Source organism: Equus przewalskii, chromosome 1, assembly GCF_037783145.1.
Source record: "Equus przewalskii isolate Varuska chromosome 1, EquPr2, whole genome shotgun sequence".
In the NCBI taxonomy this organism is placed as follows: domain Eukaryota; kingdom Metazoa; phylum Chordata; class Mammalia; order Perissodactyla; family Equidae; genus Equus; species Equus przewalskii.
Window position 1 is genome coordinate 33,209,618 of NC_091831.1, and position 27,898 is coordinate 33,237,515.

The 27,898-nt window shown below is 37.9% G+C and overlaps 1 protein-coding gene and 1 long non-coding RNA gene across 14 annotated transcripts in view; both read right to left on the reverse strand.

Annotated features, from left to right (window-relative positions):
* Positions 1–6,355, reverse strand: part of CC2D2B (coiled-coil and C2 domain containing 2B) — a 103,057-nt gene extending 96,702 nt beyond the window's left edge. For 4 of the 13 annotated variants that reach the window (XM_070560635.1, XM_070560655.1, XM_070560628.1 and 1 more), the window contains exons 1-3: positions 5,816–6,355; positions 3,848–3,957; positions 2,357–2,421 (exon numbers count right to left, since the gene is read on the reverse strand). In XM_070560635.1, coding sequence (XP_070416736.1) covers positions 2,357–2,398 — 42 coding nt within the window. In that variant the 5' untranslated portion in view covers positions 2,399–2,421; positions 3,848–3,957; positions 5,816–6,355. Of the gene's footprint in view, positions 1–2,356; positions 2,422–3,441; positions 3,470–3,847; positions 3,958–5,815 lie in introns of all 13 variants that reach the window. The other 9 variants (XM_070560604.1, XM_070560607.1, XM_070560618.1 and 6 more) reach the window with 9 other exon arrangements.
* Positions 6,356–25,370: 19,015 nt separating this feature from the next.
* Positions 25,371–27,324, reverse strand: LOC139073950 (uncharacterized). Its single transcript, XR_011523162.1, has 2 exons — positions 26,978–27,324; positions 25,371–25,981 (listed from the first exon to the last, which is right to left on the reverse strand). It is a non-coding gene; the product is annotated as an uncharacterized lncRNA (long non-coding RNA).
* Positions 27,325–27,898: the final 574 nt, after the last annotated feature.

Genomic DNA, 27,898 nt, shown 5'->3' on the forward strand with positions numbered 1-27,898 from the left:
GATAGAAGGAAAGTACCTCAACATAATAAAGGCCATATACGACAAACCCACAGCCAACATCATACTCAATGGGCAAAATCTGAGCGCCATCCCCCTGAAAACAGGAACAAAACAAGCATGCCCTCTATCACCACTCTTATTCAACATAGTACTGGAGGTTTTAGCCAGAGCAATTAGGCAAGAAAAAGGAATAAAAGGAATCCAAATAGGGAGGGAAGAAGTGAAACTCTCGCTGTTTGCAGATGCCATGATCTTATATATAGAAAACCCCAAAGAATCCATTGGAAAACTATTAGAAATAATCAACAACTACAGCAAAGTTGCAGGGTATAAAATCAACATACATAAATCAGTAGCATTTCTATACTCTAATAACGAACTAACAGAAAAATAACTCAAGAACACAATACAATTCAAATTGCAACAAAAAGAATAAAATACCTCAGGGTGAATTTAACTAAGGAAGTGAAAGACGTATACAATGAAAACTACAAGGCTTTTCTGAAAGAAATGGATGATGACATAAAGAGATGGAAAGACATAGATTGGAAGAATAAACATTAAATAAACATTAATAAACATTAAATGTTAAAATGTCCATACTACCTAAAGAAATCTACAGATTCAATGCAATCCCAATCAGAATCCCAACGACATTCTTTACAGAAATAGAACAAAGAATCCTAAAATTCATATGGGGCAACAAAAGACCCCGAATTGCTAAAGCAATCCTGAGAAAAAAGAACAAAGCTGGAGGCATCACAATCCCTGACTTCAAAACATACTACAAAGCTATACTAATCAAAACAGCATGGTACTGGTACAAAAACAGCTGCACAGATCAATGGAACAGAATTGAAAGCCCAGAAATAAAACCACACATCTATGGACAGCTAATCTTAGACAAAGGAGCTGAGGGCCTACAATGGAGAAAAAAAGCCTTTTCAACAAATGGTGCTGGGAAAACTGGAAAGCCACATGTAAAAGAATGAAAATTGACCATTCAAAATGGATCGAAGGCCTAAAGGTAAGACCTGAAACCATAAGCCTTCTAGAAGAAAATATAGGCAGTACATTCTTTGACATCAATATTTCAAGGATCTTTTCGGGTACCATGTCTTCTCAGACAAGGGAAATATTAGAAAGAATAAACAAATGGGACTTCATCAGGCTAAAGAGTTTCTTGAAGGCAAAGGAAAATAGGATTGAAACCAAAAAACAACCCACCAATTGGGAAAAAATATTTGCAAGTCATATATCTGACAAAGGGTTAATCTCCATACTATATAAAGAACTCACACAACCCAACAACAAAAAATCAAACAACCCGATCAAAAAGTGGGCAGGGGACATGAACAGACATTTCTCCAAAGAAGATATACGGATGGCCAATAGGCACATGAAAAGATGCTCATCATCGCTGATCATCAGGGAAATGCAAATCAAAACTACACTAAGATATCACCTTACACCCGTTAGAATGACAAAAATAACCAAAACAAAAAGTAACAAATGTTGGAGAGGTTGTGGAGAAAAAGGAACCCTCATCCACTGCTGGTGGGAATGCAAACTGGTGCAGCCACCGTGGAAAACAGTATGGAGATTTCTCAAAAACTAAAAATAGGAATACCATGTGACCCAGCCATCCCACTACTGGGTATCTATCCAAAGAGCTTGAAGTCAGCAATTCCAAAAGTCCCATGCACCCCAATGTTCATTGCAGCATTATTTACAATAGCCAAGATGTGGAAGCAACCTAAGTGCCCATCAACTGATGATTGGATAAAGAAGAAATGTATATATATACAATGGAATACTACTCAGCCATAAAAAAAGAATAAAATCGTCCCATTCACAACAACATGGATGGACCTTTAGGGAATTATGTTAAGTGAAATAAGCCACATAGAGAAGGACAATCTCTGTATGAATCCACTCATAGGTGGAAGTTAAACATGTGGAGAAAGAGAACAGATTAGTGGCTACCAGGGGAAAGGGGGGGTGGGGGTGGGCACAAAGGGTGAAGGGGTGCACCTACAACACAATGGACAAACAATAATGTACAACTGAAATTTCACAAGATTGTAACCTATCATTAACTCAATAAAAATTAACTTTACAAAACCAAATAAATAAATAAGGAAATACATAAATAACTCACCTCTAATGCTCTTTACTATATAACTGACAGACCAGAGTATAATTCATCCCTAAGCTCTCTTATTGTTATTTTTTCAACATATGAACTGTATGATTTGTATAAAGAACCAAATTATAGCATTTTTCAGGATTATCCTACATTATATTAGACTATTTAGTATAATCAAAATCCTTATAAACTCCATTAGTACTTTACTTTTTTTTTAATATCTTCTTTTCTCTTTGAGATCTTTTTCATGACGATTCTTTCATTTCCACTTTCTAAATAAATAAAAAATATTCTTAAGAATGATATATTACTGAAAGAAAACAACTATTGTGATATTGAGATAACAGTATGCTATTTAAATTTTTTAATTTAACTAAAAACTAAACAAAGAAATACATTGTCAACTTTAGTATTTAGTAGTTGATCACTTTTAGTATTTAACAGAAATTCTGGTGAATGTAGTAAGACATGTAAAAGAAGTCAGAAGTATAACTAAAGGAGAAGACAGCATTTTTATTTTTTGTAGAGGATAGGCCTTTCTACATAGAAAACTCAAAACTTTCAATCAAAAAAGTTTGGACATAATTAGAAAGTCGTTAAGTGGCAGAACACAAGAGAATATATGTCAAAGGTAATAGTTTCTCTCTATTCTAACACAATAGCGAAAGATCACTTTCATAATAGCAATACAAAAAAGTTCCAAAATACCTAGGAATAACTTCAATTAAAATATGGGGGAATCCCCCTCCCCAGCAAAACTGTAAAACTTTAGTGAGAAAAAAAAGATGTGATTAAACATAGAAATACTCCCGGAAGGCAGGGAGTGGGTTAAGAGGCCATTATAATAGGTTTGATGAAAGATGCTAGAGATGCGAATCAAAAAAATGGAAGTGGGAATGGAGTGTGGAGAAAGATTCATTTAAGAGGTAGAATTCACTGGATGTGGTGAGCAAATGGATGTGTAAGACAAAGTCAGGGGAGAATCAAAGACTCCCAGGTTTTGGGACTGAGCACCTGAGAAGTAGGGTCACTCTGAGTATTGTCAAAGCAGGAAGGTAGCTGATGTAGGGATTAATGAGTTCAGTTCCAGGTGTTGCTTATTGATGCTTACAGGACATTCAGGTGAGAGGTCCAGAACATGATTAAAAATACTGAATGGACTTGGAATGGAAGGGAATCAGGTCTAAGTTAGCTAAATTCTTTGTTTTATCAGGAAAAAAAGGTATTTAAGAGATTGATTTAAGGATTTTTTAAAAGAATCAGCACCTTTAAGATTCTTCTTACCAACATACCAAGATGAGACACAACAGGAATAGGATGCTGGGAAAAGAGAATTTTGAATTTACTTTCCCATCTGCAAGAACTTCTAAAACAAACTTCAAATCAATACTGATGCCTACACTTGCAAATTTTGTCTGCTAAGCTAGGGACATTACCAGTGGCACATCCTACAGATAGTTAAATTATAATAAATTATCAAATAAAACCTTATTGTAGACGAAATTATTAATCAGGTGTTTTTTTGCAGACCTGGAGATATTTCTACCCTAGTTCATTTTTCATTCCATAAATGATACAAGACAAATAAATGATTATAGATGAAATATTAGATAAACTTGAAGATCTGTATGAAAATTGCCTTTACTCTATTGAAAATCTCATGTCGAAGGAATAAAAAATTATGACTCAGACTCTTACCTTCTTACAGCAATTCAACTTTCTGTGTTAGAAAACTGGCTCCAACAGTTAAACCCAATCTTTTCTTTGAGGATATTGCTAATTTACAATTGTTGCAGTTAAAGCTTTTTCTAAAAGATAAGGAAGTTGAGAATTAGCTATTTTTGTATCAGATGACCTGGAGGTCCAGAGTCAAAGCCTGAGAATTAAAGTCAAATAGTTCACTCAATCTTTTCTGATCCACGGCAAACGGAAGGCAATTTTACGTGCATAAACATTTGCCCCTTGCTTAGCATTTAGAAATCCCTGGGTTCTGCGAATTTATCCCACAATGCTTTTAGCACTATGGTGATTCCTGAAACAAAATTTCCTAAAGCCTATTTTACGTTGTGTGTTAATTTAACATTCACTCACCTTGCTTACTTCCATCACATGCCATTTGGTTTCAGGAGTGTAAGCAGAATAAAATTACAGAAAAATCTCTAGTGTATAAAACGGTCATAAAATGCATATTCTGGTATCTAACAATGTTAGATATCTAAAAATATCTAATAAGAAATAGAACAACAAAAGACTCCTTAAATAACAACTGTACATAGTAACCAAACTAATGTGCAGTTGGAGTGGAAAGAGTAAGCAGACACACATTGGCTTGCCAGTCATGAGCTAACTAGAAATTTGTTTTTCCTTTAGTTTTCCCCCAGCTCTTGCTGGAAATCTTTCCAAATGTATAACCCACTATCCTTCCTTAGCAGAACTCAATTCAGTTCAAAATCCACTTTTACCTTCATCTAAGTTTATCTATTGCACATGGTATGATGAATCCTTTCTGATGGGATTCATCCTATATGAATGAATACAGAATTCCCTATAGCAGTGTTTCCCTGCTCCCTTATAGCAGTGTTTCTCAAATCACACTCTTCCAGACTTCTTTAAGTTGAATTGGAATACTATGCCAAAAAATTAAAATCTCAAAGTTATGATAAAATTAAGGCAGCAAATAGCATTTTGTGAAAATCAAAATTTATTAAATATGTCACCAGCAACCCTCTACCAGAATTAGGATATGGAAAAGGTGAAATTTAACAAAAAAGTTCCACAATTAGTTAAGTGTGACATAGCATTATTTCACAGTATCTTACAAAAAGCATCATGACTTCCAGGTGTTCCATTACCTGACAAGTTTGAAAATGAGTATCTTTTAGTTAACTGATCTTATTTTCTAAAATAAAAAACTAGGAACAAGTAGCCTGACAAAGGATTTTTCTGATCTGTGAATTTATATATGTCCTTGAAAGGCGTCAAAACTAAATCATCCACTGCTCTGAAGACTAAGCCCCAAATCATCATAACCTGCTCCCGTAGGTCAAGAAAGATTTGGGTCCACTTCCCTTGAGACTTCCGGTATGCAAAAATTGAAGAAATAAATGCCAAAACAGGTTTCAAAAACTGTAACATATTTTGAAAATTTATATCTAACACACATATGTGTAATAAAATTCTGCTACTCACAAGTTAATTACAGGATTTATAAAAATGCATTAATCCATAGAACAACAAGGGCCTTGAGGTCCAGAAACTGGACACAAGTCCTGTGATGTTGTCTCTTATTTAAACCAGAGAGATGTCTCTCTGTGCCTATACTTATAGTCTCTATTGCAGAGAAATTCAAAGAGGAAGCCCTTTCTGAAAGTGAGACCAAAAGGCCCTCGTGTCCACTTCCCCACCTAAGCCCTGCTCCCCACTCTCCAACATAAACCTTCGACTACAGTCAGATCCTACTCTTCTTTATACTCCCTGCCACCTCCGTCCTTTGATTTGTACAACTTCCCCCTTATTAGAGCATTCCACGTTTCAAGGCCTTATTCAAACCCCACATCTTCCAGGAAGGTTCTTCTGACTCTGGCCTTTCTATGAGCCCAAGTGGCACTGATTACACGTAATTTTTGTTCACTACATTCTACCTCATAAGTTCATCTTTCGACTTACCCTCAAGTGAGGACGAGGGCTGGAAGCATGAACTCATCTACCCTCCGCCAATCCTACCAAGGTGTTCAGCCCACAGTAGGCACTCGAAAAGTAATATGGACCCGGATTTGATGCAAATCAAGCATTGCTCTCGAATGCTGTGAAATGGAGTTGGTTATCAACTCCCAAAGAGGATGACTGACAGGTCGGCCAAGTCCTGGGGACTACGAGTCCCAGCAGCCCGTGCGGGTGTGGCCCTGGTTACCGGGGCCCCTCCACTGGTTTTTTTAAGAGTAGGGCTCCAACCAAAGAAAGACTGGAGTGTCTGACAGGTAAGGGTCGGGGGGCTTTAACGGGCAGTACTACATTCACCTTGACGGACTGTGCACGTTTGCTATGTCTAGGCAGCCAAGGCAGGACGCACCATTTACCGCCGGCTACGAGAGGTCACCAACCGCCCCGCACCGTTCCTGACGTCCGCACCCACACCCCCGCCCGCCTCCAGCGGTGCGCTTGCTCCTCGGGGCTTGACGTCAAGGCGGTCCAGGAGCATGCGCAATGCGGCCCCTCGGCCGGCCAGGTTCCGAGTGTGCGTCTTCGGGAAACTTATGTGCGCTAGTCGGTTCGCTCGATGCCTGGGCTTGTGGGTCGAATTGAGGTGCCGGAGTCTGCCACTGCCTAGCGCGCCTGGCGGGAGCCGCCGGCGTTGGCCACCCGCCGCCTGGGTGTGTGCCCCAGTGACCACAGGTGCCCCGGCGTCAGTTCTGGAAGAAACCTGAGAGCAGGGTGGCTTGGGTCGTGGGAGCCATGGTGAAGACGAACAGTGTCCCTGACGGGTGAGTATCCGCCGCAAGCTTCCCGGCCGGCGCGGGCCCGCGGCGACCAGCGGCGTCGCCAGAGGAGCGGGCGTTCCCGGGGGAGGATGCTCCCGAGCCCGCCGTGGACGAGCCGTCGCCCCCCTCGCCTCTGACGGGCATGCGGGGCGCGCCTCCGCTCTCCCGCCGCCTCTGCCTTATCGGGAGGGGAGAGGTTCTTTGATTTGAAGCGCTTTGCATGTGGCATCCCGAAGACCGCCCTACCTGTGCCGGCGGTTCTTTTTTTTGCTATTAGTTAAGCAATTTAATCCTTTTAAAAGTCAAAATAAGGCATGCTGGACATGCTCACTCGTGTCATGTCATCTTTGCATAATAAGCGAAACAGCCTACATTTGTTTATTTTCTTATCCCAGTGAGTCACCCCATGTTAAAATAACGAGTTAAATAAACGATTCTGTGGTTTGAAATTTGCCCTGGGAATCTCTGGCGGGGATGAAGTTAGCGAACTTGCTCGCACAGGAGGCAGCACAGCGCGGTTGGGTAGGCTTTCGTTCATTCAAACGTTCGACAAATGTCGATTAGCTGCCTTCTGTGTCAGGCGCTGTGCTTGGCGCTTTAATTCTAGAGAAACTTAGTGTTTAAAACTTCTAACGACCTTGTATATTTGGGAAAGGGGAGATGTGGAAGTGAAGAAACTGCTCCTGCAAAAAAAGTGTTTCAAGTGATATTGATCCATTATGGCATAAGTAGAAATAGAAGTTCTACTCACCTTAGAATCTGAAACAACTGCACAGCACTAAAGGTGTCCGAGCCTCGAAATCATGTGGCCAGAGTGTCATTTTAAATAAAATCCTTGTTGGGTCTCCCGTTTTGATTTTCTAGAGTTCTTCCAGTGTAGGAATTTAGGAACAATCTAGTGGAGAAAGAAGGAAAAAGTTAAGAAATACTTTCTTTACGTAGCAACATTATGGGCTAAATAGAATATGTGTGCATGTGCAAATAACATGTAATCTGTGGTGTTCCGTAAGTACACCTGACTTCTGTAATTATCATCGTACAGTAGTACGTGTTTTACAAAATACGTGAAGCATATATTTACTGGGATGTATTACGATCACTACATCGAAGTGTTATGAAGTGTATCAGCCCAAATAATGAACTGGCTAAATTGAAGTTGTGCAGAATTTGAGATCTACCACCAGACAGCTTGTAGTTTAGAGGGGTAAAAAAAAAAAAAAAAAAAATCAACTCTAAGTATTTTCAAGTTTAAAGAGTATTTTGTCTTTTGGGGGAAGCAGTATCAGTCCCGCAGATATCTCATACTGTTGGCCCACATCTCACTTGCTAAATTATTTTGATTCAGTTCTTTTTTTCTTTTGTTTTTTTCTTCAGTTTCTGTCATTTATGGGTCAGGAGATTTCACATAAAAATCTAGACTTCTTGAAAAATCAGATTTAGAAAAATCAGATCTGTGCATGGCAGTCATAGAAGGCAATGGTCATTGTAAGTGATTTGTAGCTGTCTTTAGGAAGAAAAAGTCTCTGTAGTTCTTCAACCATCCTCCCCTAAGCCTCTCCGGCACTGAGGCTTACTGTCAGTTGCCTTTTATCATTTTATCATTTCTTTATTTGGGGCATGTTTTACTTTGTGTGTTAACCTGCCTGGCATTTGAATTTGCAACTCCAGCTGTAAAGGGTAAGTGTGAGGAAGGACCTTAACTTATGGTATTACTTGTTCCTAGAATAAAATGTCATATTGAGTCCAGCCAGACAGTGCTGTGAAGGACTATTTTGTCAAAAAACATGGTTACTGGGCAAGCCCTAGTTGCCTAGTGGTTAAGTTTGGTGCACTCTGCTTTGGCAGCCCAGGTTCGGTTCCCAGGCATGGACCTACCCCACTCGTCTGGCCATGCTGTGGCAGTGGCTCACATACCAAAAAAAGTGGGAGGATTAGCAATGGGTGTTAGCTCAGGGTCAATCTTCCTCAGCAAAAAACCAAAAAAAACCCCCCAAAAAACAGAAACTAAACACTGTTACCTTCATGACATCAACCTTAGAAGATGAATCCACCTCAAATATCCCTGGAGTCCCTTAACTCAGTGAGCTGCAGTTTTGTCACCTGTACAACCTAGGTGATCATAGTATTCCCTGTCCTACCTCCCACCTCGGATTATGGTGAAATGTGACAGTGAAATATGAAAGTGTTTTGTAAACTGTAAAGCCATTAAACACATTAGTTGCAGTAACTCTAAAGCATCAATTTTCTTATCTGGGGATTTAGATTTACTTTTACCTCCCAATGATCTCTCTTCCCAAAGTTCAAAAAAAAAGGGGGGGCCAGCCCGGTGACATAGTGGTTAAGTTTGCATGCTCTGCTTCGGCAGCCTGGGCTTTGCAAGTTCAGATCCCGGGCGTGGACCTATACACTGCTCATCAAGCCGTGCTGTGGTGGTGTCCCATTTACAAAGTAGAGGAAGGTTGGCATGGATGTTAGCTCAGGGACCATCTTCCTCACAAAAACGAAAAAAAGAAAATACATATGTCCACAGACAAGAGATACTCTGGTTAGGATAGATTTAGGAAAGAATAAAAAAATGTACAATTGCCCTTTTAAATTATAGAATGTTTTGACATGAGTTTTGTTTAGAGGGGGTGGTAAGGGTAGGGATGAAGGGAGTAAAAGATATGAGAGAGAGAGGATGAGAAATGACCTTTGCTAAACCTTGCTGCTTAACAAACGTAATTTGAACACTATCAGATTTGAATTATTACAGTCATCTGAATTTGGAGTCAGATGGTCTGCAATTATTTTTTGAAATAAAAATTAATTTTCCCATGGATTTCTAAAGGGTTTTTTTTTTTGAGGAAGATTAGCCCTGAGCTAACATCTGCTGCCAATCCTCCTCTTCTTGCTGAGGAAGACTGGCCCTGAGCTAACATCCGTGCCCATCTTCCTCCACTTTATATGTGGGATGCCTACCACAGCATGGCTTGCCAAGTGTTGCCATGTCTGTACCCGGGATCCGAACCGGCAAACCCTAGGCTGCTGAAGCGGAATGTGCGCGCTTAACTGCTGCACCACTGGGCCGGCCCCAGAACCGATCTATATTTTTAAGCCTTATTCTATAAACGTATTATCTAGAAATTAAAATACTGCCCTGTGTTCCACACTATATCTTTCATGCTTCAAGGGAATAATCGTTAATTCTCCTTTGAAATTTACAGTTACCTCGTGTGAGTCTTTCATGAGTTTTTAAGATTCAATTTATTTTCTGAATGTATATATTAATGACAGAAGAGTATAAACATGGTTAATCTTTTTATTCTGAGATTCATTGATTGCCTGAGTTTCTTAGAGTTTTTATTTTTTAATGGTATAGTCACCAAAACTAATACTGATGTTTAACCTTAGTAACCAAATAAAGTCCAGTGTCTCTGGCAGCTTGACACTGAAACAGTATTCTGAAAGTTTCATTTAAGATTTGGAGATTAGTAAATCCCACCCTGCTTCTTGTTTCTATCATACTTGGTAACCACCCAAATAATTTCATGAGCATCACAGTTTCAGCATCCCTTAACTTACTGCCATGACTGACTGTCTGCAGGACCATAACATCTAAAACTGTTCAATATTAAAAATCCTAAATTCTAGCATTCTTCTCTCCTCCTTCTTTTTCTTTCATCTCTTTCTCCCTCTTCCGTATTTTTCTATACTTAATCTCTGACCTCATGAAGACCCTGTCCCTTGACTATGCTTTTATCATCATTAGCCTCTACCTAGGTTAACTTTCTTTCTTGTCTAGCCACACCACTTGGTTCATTATTTACTCACACCAGTATCTAAAATTCCCTTGGCTGTTGTCTTTCTTCCACTTTCTCCAGCATGCTCTCTACTCTTAGCCATTTGCTTTTTCAACTTATATATATATAAAAGTAACTAAATTCTAGAAGTGAAAATCACACAACTAGGTTATTGCTATGACAGTATGTCATGCTCCATAAGGTAGCTCAGCCTTTCTTTTCCTTTCCCGCCCACAGCAACTGTTCTAACTTTTATCATTCCTTAAACCTTCTACCCCACTTTTGACCTTGTACTTTCAGCGGCTGGCTTTGCTTTTTCAGAGGAAATAGACTCTCACACAGGAACTGCAACACTGACTGCCAGCTTCATCAGCAGATATCCTTCTCTCCTGTCTCAGATGCAGAGGTACACTTTTTTCCTATCCACAGCTGATCCTATATGTGTCCTAGATTCCATTCATTCTTTTTTTTTTTTAAGATTTTATCTTTTTCCTTTTTCTCCCCAAAGCCCCCCAGTACATAGTTGTATATTCTTTGTTGTGGGTCCTTCTAGTTGTGGCATGTGGGACACTGCCTCAGCGTGGTTTGATGAGCAGTGCCATGTCCGCGCCCAGCATTCGAACCAACAAAACACTGGGCCGCCTGCAGTGGAGCACGCGAACTTAACCACTTGGCCACAGGGCCAGCCCCTCCATTCATTCTTACTCCCCTGGGAGACATCATTTAACCTTTCTTCATCTTTAATATAACCTTTTCCCACCTCCCGGCACTGGCTTCACCTCCCCTTTCCCGCAAAAAGAAAACTCCTCCACTTGGATTATTTTCCGATTTCTGCTCTCTTTCTTTCCTCTCCTTCACAGCCAAACTCGTAGAAGGAGTAATCTCTCCCCTCCCTCCTTACCTGTTAGCTCCTCCATCCACAGTGTTCTGGCTTCCATCACCTGTTGTGCCGCCAAGGACTTTCTAGTTGCCAAATCCAGTGTGTCTTCTTAGACCTCCGAAATGCACTTAGCTCTGTAGAGAGACAACTTCCCAGTCTTGAAGTTTCCTTCCTTGGTTTCTCTAACATCAGTTTCTACTGTTCTTCTCCCACCTCTTAGATCACTTTTAATTTTCTATCCCAATTCCTCTGGGTCTTGCTCTAATCTCTTTTTCTCGGATTTTTTAAGTTCTCCTCTTTGGCATATAAAGTACTCAAGTTCATCTTAAGAAGAGCAAAAAGCAAAAAACCCAAAACTCCTCCTCTGTCCACCCCTTAACTGTTGTTCTCTAGGATTTTGTCCTTGATCCTTTTCTCCTTTCATTTTGTGTTCTCTTGGCTCGTCTCATAGCTTCAACTACAGTCTATAGGATAATGATTCTCAAATCTGTCCTTAGCCCAGACTCCTTACCCAAGCTCCAGACTGTCTGTGACACCCTTACCCAAGTGTCCAAAGCACCCAAAATGTGTGGAGTTTAAAACCAACCTTGCCTCACAAAACTTATTCTCTGTATTTCCTATTTTTTGAATGAAGCCAGTATCTATTGTCACCAAAGTTCAAACTAAGAACAATTCTGAAATTTCATTTTTTTTAAATATCCCACACACAGTCATCAGGTTATTTGAAACTGAATCCTAAACAGCTATTCTTTGAAGCCTATCTTTATCGTCATTGCTGTGCTTTATCAGCCGTCATCTCTTGACAGTAGCCTCCTAATTGATTTCCTTGTCTCCAGGTTGCCCCCTTCTGGTTCATTCTTTACCCTATCACCAGAACTGTCTCCTTAAAATGCAGGCCTGATCCCCTGCTATCAGTCCCTCTGTATGATAAAATCTGAGCTCTTTGCCTGGCATCTATGAGGTGTCTCCTTTCTTCCAAAGCTTCATTTTCCACCACTCTGGAGCATGCGCATTGTATTACAGCCATCCCAAACTGCTTTTTGTATCCTGGACACAGCATGTGGCATCATGCCTCAATGCCTTTGCATGTGCTATTGCTTGCTGGAATGCCACCCCTTCTCCCCCATAAAGTTTCTGCTGAAGTGTTACTTTCCTTTTTTTTTTTAGGAAGATTGGCCCTGAGCAAACATCTGTGCCTATCTTCCTCTATTTTATGTGTGGGATGCCTGCCACAGCGTGGCTTGATAAGCAGTGCCTAGGTGCGTACCCAGGATCTGAATCGGCAAACTCCAGGGCCGCCAAAGCAGAGCGCGCGAACTTAATCTCTTTGCCACCAGGCCGACCCCATCAAGTGTTACTTTCTTTGTGATGCCATACCTAATTCCTTCCCCTGTGACACTGTGTGGTAATTACTTGCCTGTCTCTCCACCAGACTAAACACTGTTTGAGGTTTGAATCTCTTCATTCGTTAGTACTTATAAAAGTTTGTTGAGTGAATAAATGAGTAGCAATTAGCACAGTATCTTCAGGTAACAGTGAACCGTGATTCCTGGATATTTTGGGTGATGATCACATATTAACTTTGGGAAGGACCTGAGAGACAGTGTGGTCCAACTCTTCACTTATCAGATGGGGAAAATGAGGACCAGTAAGGTTAAGGGACTTAAGCACCTGTTTCCCAGGCACACCATACACATTGATGTCTTCATACCTTGTTTCTGTTCTTCAATCTGCCTAAAATGGACTGGGCTACCTGGCAGTGTACTACTTGTCCATGGACCTTCTTTGTTCAGTGTTTTGTCCTTGGACTACCAGCGTCAGAATTACCAGGAGTACTTATTTAAAATGCAGATTCCTGACCTCATCACAGAGTTGTTCAATCCATCTCTGGAAAGGAATCCAGAAAATCTATTTTAATTGAAGTTTCACTATATTGACACAAGAGACTAGCTTCTACTTCCCCCATGCTCTTCCCCTGCAAAACAAGCACACAAAATGAGAGAGAGAAGAAAAAACGCCCATTCTACAATGAGAAAGGAACTGTGTTTTAGTATACTGCCAAAATCAATAGTTTGCAATAAATCTTTTGTGATTTTTATCTTTGTTACTTAAAATAAAAGCAAACTGACTCAAACTTATATAACAAACAGGACAAAAACTAATTGAAGTTTAGATTTACTGTTGCTCCTTTTTTTTTAATTTATTTTTTATTTTTTTAAGATTGGCACCTGAGCTAACAACTGTTGCCAATCTTCTTTTTTTTTTTTTCCAGCTTTATCTTCCCAAACCCCCCTGTACATAGTTGTATATCTTAGTTGCAGGTTCTTCTAGTTGTGGGATGCGGGGGGCCACCTCAACGTAGCCTGATGAGTGGTGCCATGTCGGCGCCCAGTATCCGAACCCTGGGCCGCTGCAGCGGAGCGCACGAACTTAACCACTCGGCCACGGAGCTGGCCCCTACTATTGCTCCTTCTTTAGCAAGACCTCTCTCTTACTCTTCAATTCAGTTTTTCAGTGAGACTGTTAATCGTGATTGTGAGAAAGAGATAGAAGGAGAGGTGGATGATTTTCAAAGGGATTCTTTTACATTTACCACTCTTTTTCATTTAGTGGTTGAGGGAGAGTCCCATTTGAGGCCCCAAAAGAGAACTTGGCACACCTTATTGCTGACATTTCTCCATAGGATTGGAAGTGCCCTAATGGGTAGTTGATCTCCCCTAACTTAGAGAAATAATGGCACTGTGCAGATGAACCTGTCAACAAAGGCAGCTGATTACCATACAGAATTGAATGTTAGGTTGGCTGACTCTCCCTGATCAAGTCAGTAGTAAGCACCCAAGTTTGCCATAAACTTACCTGATTTCTGGCCTGGCAAGAAGAATGTGACTTAGGAAAATTTAAAGTCAGCAGTTAATGTCTTGGAATTGAACAAAGTATTTATTCACCCCTCTCAATTTCAGCAACTGTATGTTGTTTGTAATACCTGTTTTTGATACGTTTTTTTAAAGCATGTGGCACATAGAGCTTTCATATGAGTTTTAATTGCTGTACAATTGGAACTTGATTTTCTTTGCATAAATCTGAGTTTTTGTATTGTGAAGTAGATGCTGTAATAATATGGGTAATTTTTTATGTTCAATTTTAGACCCTAATTTTTATTAGTGTTGCGCAATAAAACTATGCTAGCTTCCTTCTCAATTCATTTTTTTTAATGAAAAGCAAATCAGGTTCAAATATAACTGTACTGATGATCATTCCTATACCTATTTAATTTTGTGGAAAGATCTGTCAAATTTAATGTTTTAGTGTATACCACTTACATTGACCTTTATAGCAGTAGGCAGTAATTGGTTATGATATAAAGAATGTAAACTTAACATACACCTCATATTATTGATGCTCCTACAAAACCTGTCCTGTTTGTTATATAAGTTTGTCAGTTTGCTTTTATTTTAAGTAACAAAGATAAAAATCACAAAAGATTTATTGCAAACTATTGATTTTGGCAGCATACTAAAACACAGTTCCTTTCTCATTGTAGAATGGGCGTTTTTTCTTCTCTCTCATTTTGTGTGCTTGTTTTGCAGGGGAAAAGCGTGGGGGAAGTAGAACTAGAAGAAGCCATCAAATATCTTGGCAGATCAAATATATATTTTGAAAAGTGCAAAATAAGACTGTATTCTGGATTCTTTTTAATATGTATCTAACAATTTAAAACTTTTAAAGCAGTGTTTGCATATTCCCTTGCATAATTATCTTCAGTACGCTGATAACATACTGTTACTTTTGCAAAACAGGCGTAGCCTCAAGAGGCCATTAGGCTTGGTAGCTATATCAGAAAAAATTTTAGTGTCAACTCTTTTAAAATTAACTGACTACATCACACGTTCTTCAAAATTCATTTGCTTCACAACAAATACTTCCTTGCAGCTAGGTCAATTTGGTTAGTCATTCTGGGGGTACGTTTTGAAGCTAAGTTCTTCGTGACGAAATTCACTGAGATTCTTCCATTGCAGTCTTTACAACTGTAAAGAATGACATTTTCCAGTCCAAAACTACTTTTAACTGTGTCCTGTAGCAATGCCCATCAAAATATTTCCAGAATACATTTGTGTAGGCCCCACTTTTGGCAGTTCTGGTGTAGCTTGCATAGATTGAGACCAAGATGTCTAACATTTCTGTAAAGAGTTTTTGAAATTCTTATGTATCCCTCTGGTAGAGAGCCACTCCTTTATGGAATAGAACTCTGTCAAGCACTTACTTAAGCATTTTCATTGTGTAGGTGGCTTTGTCCTCTATCTAGGCGAGAGTTCTAGCTCCTTAACTTGCTCAGTAAGGTACCAATCCCATTGTCTGTCTGGATTTAAGAAGAAATAGTCACCACTTACTGTGTGCTAGATGCTGTGGGTTTGACTTTATATCTGTGATCTGGATATAAAGCCTTCAAGTTGTATGGATCCATGTCAACAAGCACTATAAAACAACACACCAGATTCCTGTGAGAGAGTAGGATCCAGAATTGTCCTTCATTTTTTCTCAAAAGCTTGACCAGAAGAAGTGTTATTACAGAAGATCAATTCAAGGGTGTGCAGTCCATTCATTCCTCCTGATGGATCAAGCTGAACCAATCACAATTTATGTACTTGGACTATATTACCTTAATTCTTTGAAGAATTATTTTCACCAAGTCATACTCAGTCATGAAGAATGTTGTTCCCAGTGATATGAATGATTTCTTTTAGGATTCAGTAATAGAAAATGTTTGCTTTTTGGTATTGCCTGATTCTTTTTTGATATTTTATAAATACTGTATAATGTATAAATGCTTTCTCTTTTTGCTTTTCTGAGAGGCAAATATGAAATTCAGTCAACATCTAAACTGGCCTTTATGATCTGTATTTTTTGATGTTTACATGTTCTTGATTTTCTACTTATATTTTATTTGTATTTTAATGGCTTAAAATTCTTTGTGAAATTAGTTAAATGTAAACTAAATTAAGTTGAACGTCTGGCATTTCAGTACAGTGTAAAATCTTAAGTTACTGCGGCATTAACCAAAACCTTTGATAACTGGATTATAGAGTGGGATAAGAAGTAGAATGAAATCCTATGTTTGAAATGGCTTCGAATAAAAGAAAAAAGCAGTTAAGACTTGATGCCTCTGTCTGATTATTCACCTGAATACTTACGCGAATTAGCACATTTGCTGATTGGTTAATTTTCAACTTCCTCAGGATCTTTAAAAGTTCACGTAGTTGTATTCTGAGGTTATTTGAGCATGATCTACCATTTGGAATTATTAATATATGATACTTTTTCATACCTAAATGATTTCAGTTGTAAAGATATAATATACATGAAGTCTAGTGTTGATGGAACATATAGTCAAGAAACGTTGAAAAAAATTTGTCTTGCATATCAATAGGCATTTCATATAGCTTTAGAAAAGGGAGAGATGGCTATGGGCTACGTTGATTGGAGGTTTCTTATAGGACTTGAGTTAAGGCTTGAAGCAAGACTTGGATTGAGATTGGTGCTTCTCAACCAGGGGCACTTGTTTTCCACAGGAGACGTTTCACAATGTCTGGAGACGTACTTGGTTGTCACAACTTGGAGCGTTTAGTGGGTAGAGGCCATGGATGCTACTAAATATCCTATGGAGCACAAGACAGCCCCCACAACAAGGAATTGTTCAGCCCAAAATGTCATTAGTGCCCAGTTGCAGAACCCTAATTTAGATGGTCAAGAGCCTAGGGAAAGGCACAAAACACTTCATATATTTGTGGGTTCCGATGGAGACCTGCTAGACTGGGAGACAGGTGGGATCTGTGATGAAAGGTAAGATTCAATTTGTGGGATAAGGCTGTATAATATAGGGCTTTGAAGGGGTCTCGGCAGACTTGAATTTACCCTGTAGTAACAGTATTTACAGAAGGTTTCTATAACGGTGAGATAGATAGCAGATGGAATAAATTGTAGTGGGGGTGGGAGGGTGGGATCTGAAAGGCAGAGGAGACACATGAGAGACCATTGCACTTATCCAGGGGTAAAGTGATAAGGTTAGAGTGAAGTGGTAAGAACGAAAAGGAGATCGATAGAAAGTTGTTACAATTACTAAGGTTAACTAAGAGATTGCAGGGTTTAAGCAAAGGGATGGGTCCCAAAAGACCTTTGCTTTTGATCTCACACCACTTTCCTGTGCTCTAATCACTGAATTTCACTACCCATCCTCCTCCAATGTGTCAGTTGTTTTGTAACTCTGTCATTGCAGCCTCTGTTCCTTTTCTGTGAACCAGCCTTCTCTTTCTCCACCTACTCCTTTGTCCAGTGAGTAGAAAATTCATGGAACATTTTAGCCAAGGAGGTGGTACAGACTAAAAATGTACAGGTTTTCAAGAGGGATTCAAAACTTGGCAGGTAAAGTCTTGACTTGAAGGCTGATTTTAATTTTCCTGATAATCCTCTGCCTTCTTAGAAAACATCCCTTGCTACCAGTGACCCAATATTTGTTTAGATGAAAAATTGATTTATTTATATGCTAAGTTATGGGTGATTTGGGTAAAATACTTTAGAAAAAAGAAATCGTAGTTGTAATCGTCTTTTAAAAGTATAGCTGCTCCTACAGTATAGAAGGATTAAGACATTTTTAAATGTTTGTATTAAAGACGTTTTAGAAGGTTAGAAACCATTGAAATGGGAGTACTTTGGATTCTATCCTAGTCTTACCTCTCCAGCTACTGAGGTGTATAACTTTGGGTGAATAATTTTATAATAATTTGCTTTAGTTTCCTTTTCTATAGAATAGGAACAAATATGTATTCATTTAATCAGAGAATGAGAATGTAATGAGGACCTAGCAGGGTAGGTAACACTTTATCTAAAAATATGTGTGCTTTACAAATGCAAATGCTAAGCAAATTTTATTTTCATAGGCATCTGTGATAAGGTTGTGATGTGGGGGATTTTTAAAAAATAGAATCAGGCACAGTATTCTAAGAAAATAGCACAGGAATCAGGAAGAAACTCTAAAAAGCTTAAATTTCCACCCTGGGGTGGATGCTTCATCTTTTTTAGTTCCTTCTCATTGCTTGGAGAGTATATTGCTCTCTCTAAAAAGCTAAAAGTTCAAGGGTGAATCCCCCCTTCCTTCCTGAACAAAGAGTTTCCTACACTTTTCTACCTCTTTTGCCCCAGATATAGAATGTGCCTTAGAAGAGGAGTGACAGGACCGAGATTCAAGTCTTGACTTTACCATTAATTTGGTGTGATACTAGGCAATTCCAATCAATCTTGGCCTCATTTTTTCCATCTCTCAAGTGGGGATAAATAATACCTCCCTAAAAAATACACTATCTCATATAGTGCCATATGAGAAATAAATGAGATGATATCCATGAAAGCTTCTGAGAGAAGTGAAAGTCTGGGAATGTAAATTGTTATTACTTCTAACTACTTTTCAATTGTCACCAGAATGTGGTTGAACTCTGGTTCCAGAGATGGCTAATCAGCATTAGTGAAATTACCTCACTTATTTATACTTTGCATTTATTTGTTTGATTGCTTATTTGTTTGGTATGTGGTATAGACACTGTTTCAAGCAAGTAAGATATTGCTACTTGGTTTTTAGTTTGGTTTATGGCTCAGGGAAATATTTGTTTTTGGTGTTTTTTTTTTGAGGAAGATTAGCCCTAAGCTAACACCTGCCACCAATCCTCTTTTTGCTGAGGAAGATTGGTCCTGAGCTAATGTCTGTGCCCATCTTCCTCTATTTTATATGTGAGACACCTGCCACAGTGTGGCTTGATAAGTGGTGCGTGGGTCTGTGCCCAGGGTCCGAACTGGTGGCGGAGCATGTAAACTTAATCACTATGCCACTGAGGCAGCCCTCTGTTGGTGTTTTTATGCCCACATCTTAATGTATCTTCTGTAAACTGAAAAGTTTATTGAATATACTGTATGCATACTGCCATGCCAAGTGCTCTTTGGGGATATAAAGGAAGCATAAATTCTTTCTGTCTTAAAGGAGCTTAGAGTATTTGTTGTAGGGATAAGACATCAGAAAAAAATTTAGAGATTAAGACATATAATAGCTTGTGGAATTATATGATTCATTGAGTTAATAGAAATGGCTGTTCAGAGAGGAAGAACTCAAAGGGGACTTTTTTAGGACAGAACAGTCTAAAATTTCTTCCGTATTACTTCCATACTTCCTTGTATTGTTAATGCTTGAGGAATAGCTCTCTGCTGGATGTCAAAACCAAAGATGAACATGTTTGTGGAATTATCATAGTCACAAAGGAATGCCATTTATGATAGTGGAATTAGATGTACTGTTGAGAAAAGGATAAATGTCATAAGTATTGAAGAGCATCTCATTTCACAGGGAAGAATACCATCAAAGAAATTATCTTATATGTCACAAGTAAAATTATCAGAGTTAGTTATTTAAAGGCAAAAATGGGCCTTTTGTTTATAATGACTTTTGATAGAAGTCATTTTCTAATTTCTAAAGAGAAAGAAACCTATTTCAACATTATTGCTTTGTTATTGGATTTTGGTGGCATTTCAGTTGTATTTAAAAACTTGAGAAACTGTGTTTTTCAATTCTTATAAATTATCAAAATCTAATTTCTATTCTTGCAAAGGAAAGGGCTGCTGGAACATAGTAATCACTCGTTCTGAAAGATAGTTTTGCTGGATATAGAATTCTTGGTTGATGGTAGTTTTCCTTTCTGCATTTGAATGTCATTCGCTGCCTTCTGACCTTCGTTATTCCTGATGGGAAGTTAGTTGTTAATCTTATTGAGATTCCCTTATATGTGATGTGTTGTTTTCTCTTGTTGTTTTCAAGGTTTTTCCTTCATCTTTGTTTTTCAACAGTCTGACTATGTGTCTTGGTGTATATCTCTTTGAGTTGAGCCTATTTGTAGTTAAGTAAGCTTCTCAGGTGTTTAGTTGAAGGTTTTCATCACATTTGATAAGTTTTATGCCATTATTTCTTCAAATATTTTTGTCCAGCTCTTTATTCCTCTCTTCTCTTTCTGGGAGTCACATTACATATATGTTAGTGAACTTGATGGTGTCCCACAGCTTTCTGAATCTCTGTTAATTTTTCTTCATTCTTTTGCTTTCTGTTCTTCAGACTGGATAATGTCTATTTAAAAGAGGAATTTCTTAAACTTGAATATATCATAGTCTAAAACTTAACATATCAAGTGTATGTTCTTTTTAAAAATTTTCCCACCAAATACCAAATGTGAAGTTAGATATTTCTTTATCTTTCTTATTATACTAACTTTTGACATAGGTATGTGAGGTGTAGGGTATCAGGACTCAGGATAATATTGCAGGCCAATTGCTTGTTTAAAAAATGCAAAACAAAAAAAAAACCCAAAAGGCCACAACCTTACCTTTTTGATTGTTCTAGAAGTGTTGATGGTTCTGGAGGGATGACATGTAGTTCATGAGGGAAAGTGTCACAAACCAATGAAGTTAACTTGGAGAAGAGGTAGGCCAGGGGGAAATGGGGAAGTTCTATCCTGAAAGAAGGGGTATGCAGAGGATCAGAAGCAAGAGAAAACATGACATATTTAGAATGGGACAAGTTGCTCAGCATGGGAAAATGACCTCAGGTGGGTCAGAAAAGCCAGATTGTCAGAGAGGTCTTGTGTGTCTTGCATAGACCGAAGAAAACCATTGAAACATTTTAAGCAGAGGAACGATGTGATAAAATTTAGCTAAAAATCCAATACAGTATTGTGATAAATTGCTAAATGAATGATAGAGAACTAAGTTTCATAAGAATTAGAGGAGGATACAAAGCAATGAATCAATGATTTTGCTTAATGACAGTATCTAGGTGACATTTGACTCTGAGAGTCTTAAATGTTGGTTTTTATGATTATGATGAGATTGTTTTTTACCTATAAATAAAATATATACAAATAATACATAAATTACTTTTTTAATATTGATTGAAGTAAGCACTTCAGTACATTAAATAGTAATTTTATAAAGCCAAATTTATTTAATATTTATAGAGCATCTGCTGTGTCGTAGGCACTGTACTGAGTGAGGAAAGACAGACAGTCACTCTCACAGAGTTTATGATAGAGAGAGAAACCACTGTTTGTCAAAAAACCACATAATTATGTGTGTAATTACAGACTGTTAAGTGCCATAAGGAAGGTGAAAGGTGTGTCTAGTGGGAGTAGGTGGATGGATGTCAAAGGCTTTCCTGAAAACTGATATTTAAACTGAAATTCTGAGGGTGATTGAGGGGGTGAAATGGGGTGGATGGTGGGTAGAAGGAATAGCAGAAAGCATTGGAAGGGCTGAATAAAAGAAATAGAATGAAGCCAGAACCTGGAAAAGGGAAGCATGGTGCAAAAGTGAAGCTGGAGAAGTAGGGAATTAAAAGTGCTTATTTAAGAAATCTATGTTATAATTGGAATTTATCAAACATAACTTAGGGAATAATTTTTTATATGACAAAGAATGATTTTTGATACCAGATTTCTCTTTGTTATTCATGATAAGTCATCATAGGTAAACAAAGATGTTTAAAGTTAATGAACTATAGTTCTTTAACCAAGATTAGTCAGAAATTAAAACATCTCTAAAATAATCATGTTGAGTAAATGATTTTGTTTCCTAACCATTTATTAAAACATTGTAGTTTTTCATATTTTACTCTTATTGTTCCCACATTTAATATCTATTACCACTCTTTATTTAATATATTAATAGTGACAATGATGTAAAATTCATTAACTATTTTCCTTCTCTTACTGTTGCACAAGAAAATATTGTTTTGTGTGTTGAAAATTTATATTAGGAGTGGGTGCTCCCTTATTTACTGTAGAAGTGCTATGTATATGTAAAACCTTAAATTGTTGGGTTTTTTTTTGAGAGAGAGGAAGCAGTAAATTAAAATTTCATGTATGATAGCACCAAGAAAGCAACAAACCAACAAATTAGGCTCTATTTATTTAAAAATGGCTTTTTTGTTTACCTTCTTGAGTCATTAAAATATTTTAGTTATAATTGTAGTTGTTTACTTTTGTTACAGGTGGAAGACTGTGACGCCATTGGACATCCTCTACCTGGAACCCAATTTATTGCTTTTAAAGTTCCTTTAAAGGGAGTATGTATAGTATTTTCTTATCTGTCTCATAATGAGAAGAATTGAGACTAATGTGATCCACGTTTACTTAGTGTTATGCTTTTCTGTGTAAAAACGTGAATGTAAGTTTCAAGCAAATGTTTGACGTTATGGAGATTAACAATAAACTTTTTCACACATATAGTTATTAATTGTTCATGCTTGTATAAGACAGTGGTTTTGAAAATTTTTTAATAACAGCTTTATTGATATATAATTCACATAACATAAAATTCACCTATTTGAAATATATATTTCAATGGTTTTTAGTATATTCGTGGAGTTGTGCAGCTGTCACCACAATTTTAGAACATTTTTATCATCCCCTTCCCAAAAATAGAAACCCATGCCCAGTAGCAGTCACTCTTCTTTCTCCCTCACTCTCACCCTCCACCCTAGGCAACCACCAATCTGCTTTCTCTCTTCATAGATTTGACTGTTCTGGACATTTCATACAAAAGGAATGACACAATATGTGTCTTTTGTGACTGGATTCTTCAGCATAATGTTTTCAAGGTTCATCCATGTTGTAGCATGTATCATATTTAGTTTCTTTTTATTGCCAAGTTGAATTAATTTTTTAACCGTTAAACTTATTTTATTGAAAACAGATTTAACAAGATTAAATACTGTTTTGAGAGAAGATCTCGTTAATTAGTCCTAATGTTATTTTTGTTTTTTATAGTATGCTACCTATTTAAAAGTTATAATCCAAAAATAAAGTTGGTTTTAGTACCGTCCCCACATAAAAAAATTGGCATTCTTTTATTAATTTGTCAAATCCTTTGTATAGCATTTCCTAAAAAGTAAAAGATACGTGAAACCCATGCCATGTTTTATATGGCCTCAGAACCATGGCAGCTTTAGTTTCTCTTACTTTCTCAGACGTTAGGAATATGAACACACAGTTCAGAATCTTTTATACTTGCCTCCTGATTTAACTCGGATTTTTTTTTCCAGTGGTCTTTAGGTTACGTTTGTTACATGCTGAGAGAGAATTCCTGTACTGTAAAACCCACCCTTTTAAAGTATACAGTTTACAGTATTCAGTGGTTTTCAGTATATTCATAGTTATGTAATCATCACTACTAATTCCAGATTATTTTTATCATCTCAAAAAGAAGCCTTGTACCTATTAGCAGTCACTCTTTATTTTTCCCTCCCCCGACCCCTTACAACCACTAATCTACTTTCTGTCTTTGTAGATTTGCCAATTCTGGACATTTCATATAATTGCAATCATACAATATGTGGCCTTTTGTGACTAGCTTCTTTCACTTAGCATGTCTTCAAGGTTCATCTATGTTGCAGCATGTACTAGTAGTTTCTTTCTTTTTATTGCCAAATTGAATTAATTTTTAAAATTTATATTTGGCTTTGTAGTACATTATGCTAACTGCAGTTTTGTCTTATTGACCATGTAATACAAATATCAAACCCGTTGTACCATCAGCACACACCATGGAGAGCACTAACAGATACAGTCTAGGAGCATGCTGCTAAGTTTATAGACACTGACCAAAATTATATATTTACCACCAGGTAATCCATGTATGACATTTGATAACATTTTAAAAATTCTTTATTCTTCTTTGTTTAATATAAACATGGAAACTTAGAACCTTCATATCTAGGAGAAAAATGAGTATTTAATCAAACAAGGCAGCCTGGTATCATGAGCTGGATAAAGATGAAAATTTCTGGGTTAAAATCTTGACAGCCATTTAGCCTGTGACATTGGACAAGTAATTGAATCTTTGAGAGCCTCAATTCCAAGATCCCTCCTAACTCTAATGTTGTAATTATACTGTAAGAATCTTGGATTAATTCTGATTACTATTTGATTGAAAAAAATCCTGCCAGATTACTTTAGTGAGAACTCTACTACAAAATTATTTTCAATTCATGGTTAATACTTTATTTCAAATTGGATTTGATGCAAAAATTCCAGTGGAGGGGCCAGCCTGGTGGCGCAGCGGTTAAGTTCATGCGTTCTGCTTTAGCGGCCCAGGGTTTGCCAGTCTGGATGCCGGGTGCAGATCTACACACTGCTTGTCAAGCCATGCTGTGGCAGGTGTCCCACACATAAAGTGGAGGAAGATAGACACAGATGTTAGCTCAGGGCCAGTCTTCCTCAGCAAAAAGAGGAGGATTGGTGGTAGATGTTAGGTCAGGGCTAATCTTCCTCAAAAAAAAAAAAAAAAAAAACCCAGTGGAGCAAAGCAGGATAGTCCCTTCTTGAAATGTTTGAAGTCCTTGGTGACAAGGAGTTACATCTCTCCACTTTTTAGCCTGTATCTTATGTGTGCCCTCTAAGCAGTCCTTTCCAGATGCCTATAGTTCAGTCAGTGTAGCTCATTAATGAAGCAGACTTCCACTTCTCCACTTCGATGTAAGAAAACACTTACCTGCCATTTATGTATAGGTTAATAGGCACTGGATCCTGTATTAGACATTTGTGCATTTATCCCATTTAATCCTCACAACAGTTCTATGATGTAAGTATAAGATGTTGAAACTGAAGCTTAGAGAGGAAAGTAACTTGTCCAAATTATATAGCTAATAGTGGATTATTAGCTATAGCTAATTATATAGCTAATAATCCTCACAACAGTTCTATGATGAAGTCTAAGATATTGAAACTGAAGCTTAGAGAGGAAAGTAACTTGTCCAAATTGTATAGCTAATAGTGATAGAACTGGGACTCAATCCCATGTTGATCTGGTGATTTCTAAGCCTCTGACCTTAATCACAAGGATCTTTGCTGCTGTCCCAATAGTATGCATTCTGTGACTTCCCTTGTGTGAATGTATGTGTTTTAACTGTAACTCTCACTGTAGACCAACCTGTATTTTGGATTCTAATTTTATAAGTGGTCTTAATTTGGGTTCCCCCCAAGCAGACCCTGAGACAAGCATTTGAATTCAAGTGGTTTATTAGGGAGGTGATCTCAGGAAGCACCAGTGAGGGAATGATGGCATGCGTGAAACAGGACAGTGAAGGAAGCCAGTAAAGGATGTGTTGTCTCAGGTTATCACTTTGGACAAGCTCAATATCTCTACGGGACTCAGATAGTTTAGAATACACTTCAGAGATATCCAACTCAAGGGATGAGGAAGTTAGGGTATTTATCCTCATATTGTCATCTATCTTTGACTGAGGGCTTTTCTTGCAGGCATTAAAACTTCTCTGTCCTACCCTGTGCATGCACAGTCCAGAGAAAGCCCTCAGGTAGATAGTCCCGGGTGCTTTCTGTAGGATGCTGCAACATGCCTGGAACATGCTAAGGGGAATGGGCAAGGCACTGACAGGGTCAGCTACAGCAACAGGATCCAAGACTTTGACCTGTTTCTCAGGGTTTTTCCCCCTTCCTTGTTAGTATAGCTAATAACCTTGATTGTATCTCTAGACAGGATTATTTTGTGATTGGCCATTAAGCTTTCTATAAATGGTACCTACCTTCACCTAAAGTCAGATTAATAGTCGTCAGAAGCGTACTTCCTCATGTTCTGCAGGTCCTTTTAAGTTCTGGACATTTTGGGGAAAGAGAACAGATGATTTGGTTGATCAGCTTTGAGCAGATATAGAGGGTTTTTTCTATTCCTTTGGAGCAAAGAAGTTCAAATTGCAAATCAGCTAATTTGGGTAACTATAAGGGAAGTGTATTCCCAACTAACTTATTCATAAGGTAGAGGCGAGAGGAAGATAGTGTAAAGAAAGGTGAAGGAAGGGCTTGCAGAACACTCTCAGGGAGTATATAACCAGGTCTTGGTAATTCATGAGTGAAATATCTGCTTTATATATTTATTTGCAGCTACATTTATTTGCAACTAGTTTAACTTCTGATCTTCTATTCAGTTACTGAATTAAAGATCATTCAAATCTTTGGAAGCAGAATGAGGCTAACACATAGAGAATAAGAATAAGGCTCCCTTCATTTTAGATGTCTCTTCTAAATGCCTCAAACTAATAGAAAGTGAATATGATTTTCTTTGTCTAATTCAGCCTTCGGACTTCAGATTAGGATGTTTGAAAGAGGAAATTATCATACATACTTCTATACATAGCTAATTTTAGAGCTAAGGTGCATAAAAGGGTAAATCAGTACAGTGGTTTCCAAATACTAGTCTGAGACTACCTTCTCTGGCTGCCTCTGAATCACTAGGTCAGCTTAAAAATGGTTCCTGGACTCCACCCCCCAGAGAACTGTTTCAGTAGCTCATGGTGGTGTCTAGAAACTTTTGTTTTTTGGGGGTTTTTTGGTGAGGAAGATTGGTCCTGAGCTAAGATCTGTTGCCCATCTTCCTCTTTTTGCTTGAGGAAGATTGGCCCTGAATTAATGGCCCCACTCTTTTGGGTTTTTTTAAGTTCCTTCTGTTGATTATGGTGAGTAGCTAGGTTGGGAATCACTGATAGAGTCAATTCACCTTATTTTAAAGATACATAACCCAGGGCCCAGAGGGCTTTAGTGACTTCTCTGAGGTCACACAACAAGGTAATAATGGAACTAAGACTTGTACTCACTTCTTATGACTCTCCAGCGTTCACCTCATGATACCACAGCCGCCTCTCCTGCTGGAAATTTAGGGAGACAAGAGGGAAGGAGGGCTGTCACAAGACATTAAACCTATTTAAACTTTTTATTTTAATTATGAAGGAGATGATATCCTCATATAGAAAGTTAGGGATGTCAACTAGAGCAAATTTGATTTTTGCTAATTGGGAAGAATTTTATTAGAATCAAACCCATTAATATTAGTTGAATGAGGCACTTCCTGAATTTCTGAAGATGAACACAGCCTGAAGAGATTTCTTAGGAAAGTCCTCCCGTAGATTCTAAACTAAACCAGCTAACGTAGAAAGTTTTAATTAGCTCCTCTTTGTTGTACTTCCAGAACCAGTGGCTGTAGGCCTTGAGACTCTTTGGAGGAGATGTGGAATACTCTAAGACTGTGCTTTCCAGTATGGTAGCCACTAACCACATGTGGCTATTGAGACTTGAAATGTGGCTAATCCAAACTGAGATGTGATCTAAGTGTAAAATATACACCAGATATTGAAGGCTTAGTAAAAAATAAAATTCTCAACAATTTTTTAATTTCATGTTGAAATAATATTTTAGATATATTGAGTTAAAATGTTAAAATTAGTTTCATCTGTTTCTTTTTTACTTTTTTAATATGGCTACTAGAAAATTTTAAATTACATAGGTGGCTTGTGTGATATTTGTGTTGGACAGCACCACTCTGTGAGTTATAAGATATTTTATGGACATACAGTATGTGTGTTTTATGTATCTGTGGAGATCTCATGCAGCCCCTGAGGGTAAGGCTTCAGTGCAAGTTCTTCACCCATCAGTTTAGGGGACCCAGAAAGCCCTTAGATATCTTGCAAACTGAACATGCTTCAAGGAAATAACCAGGAATTCACAATTTCTTTTAATTA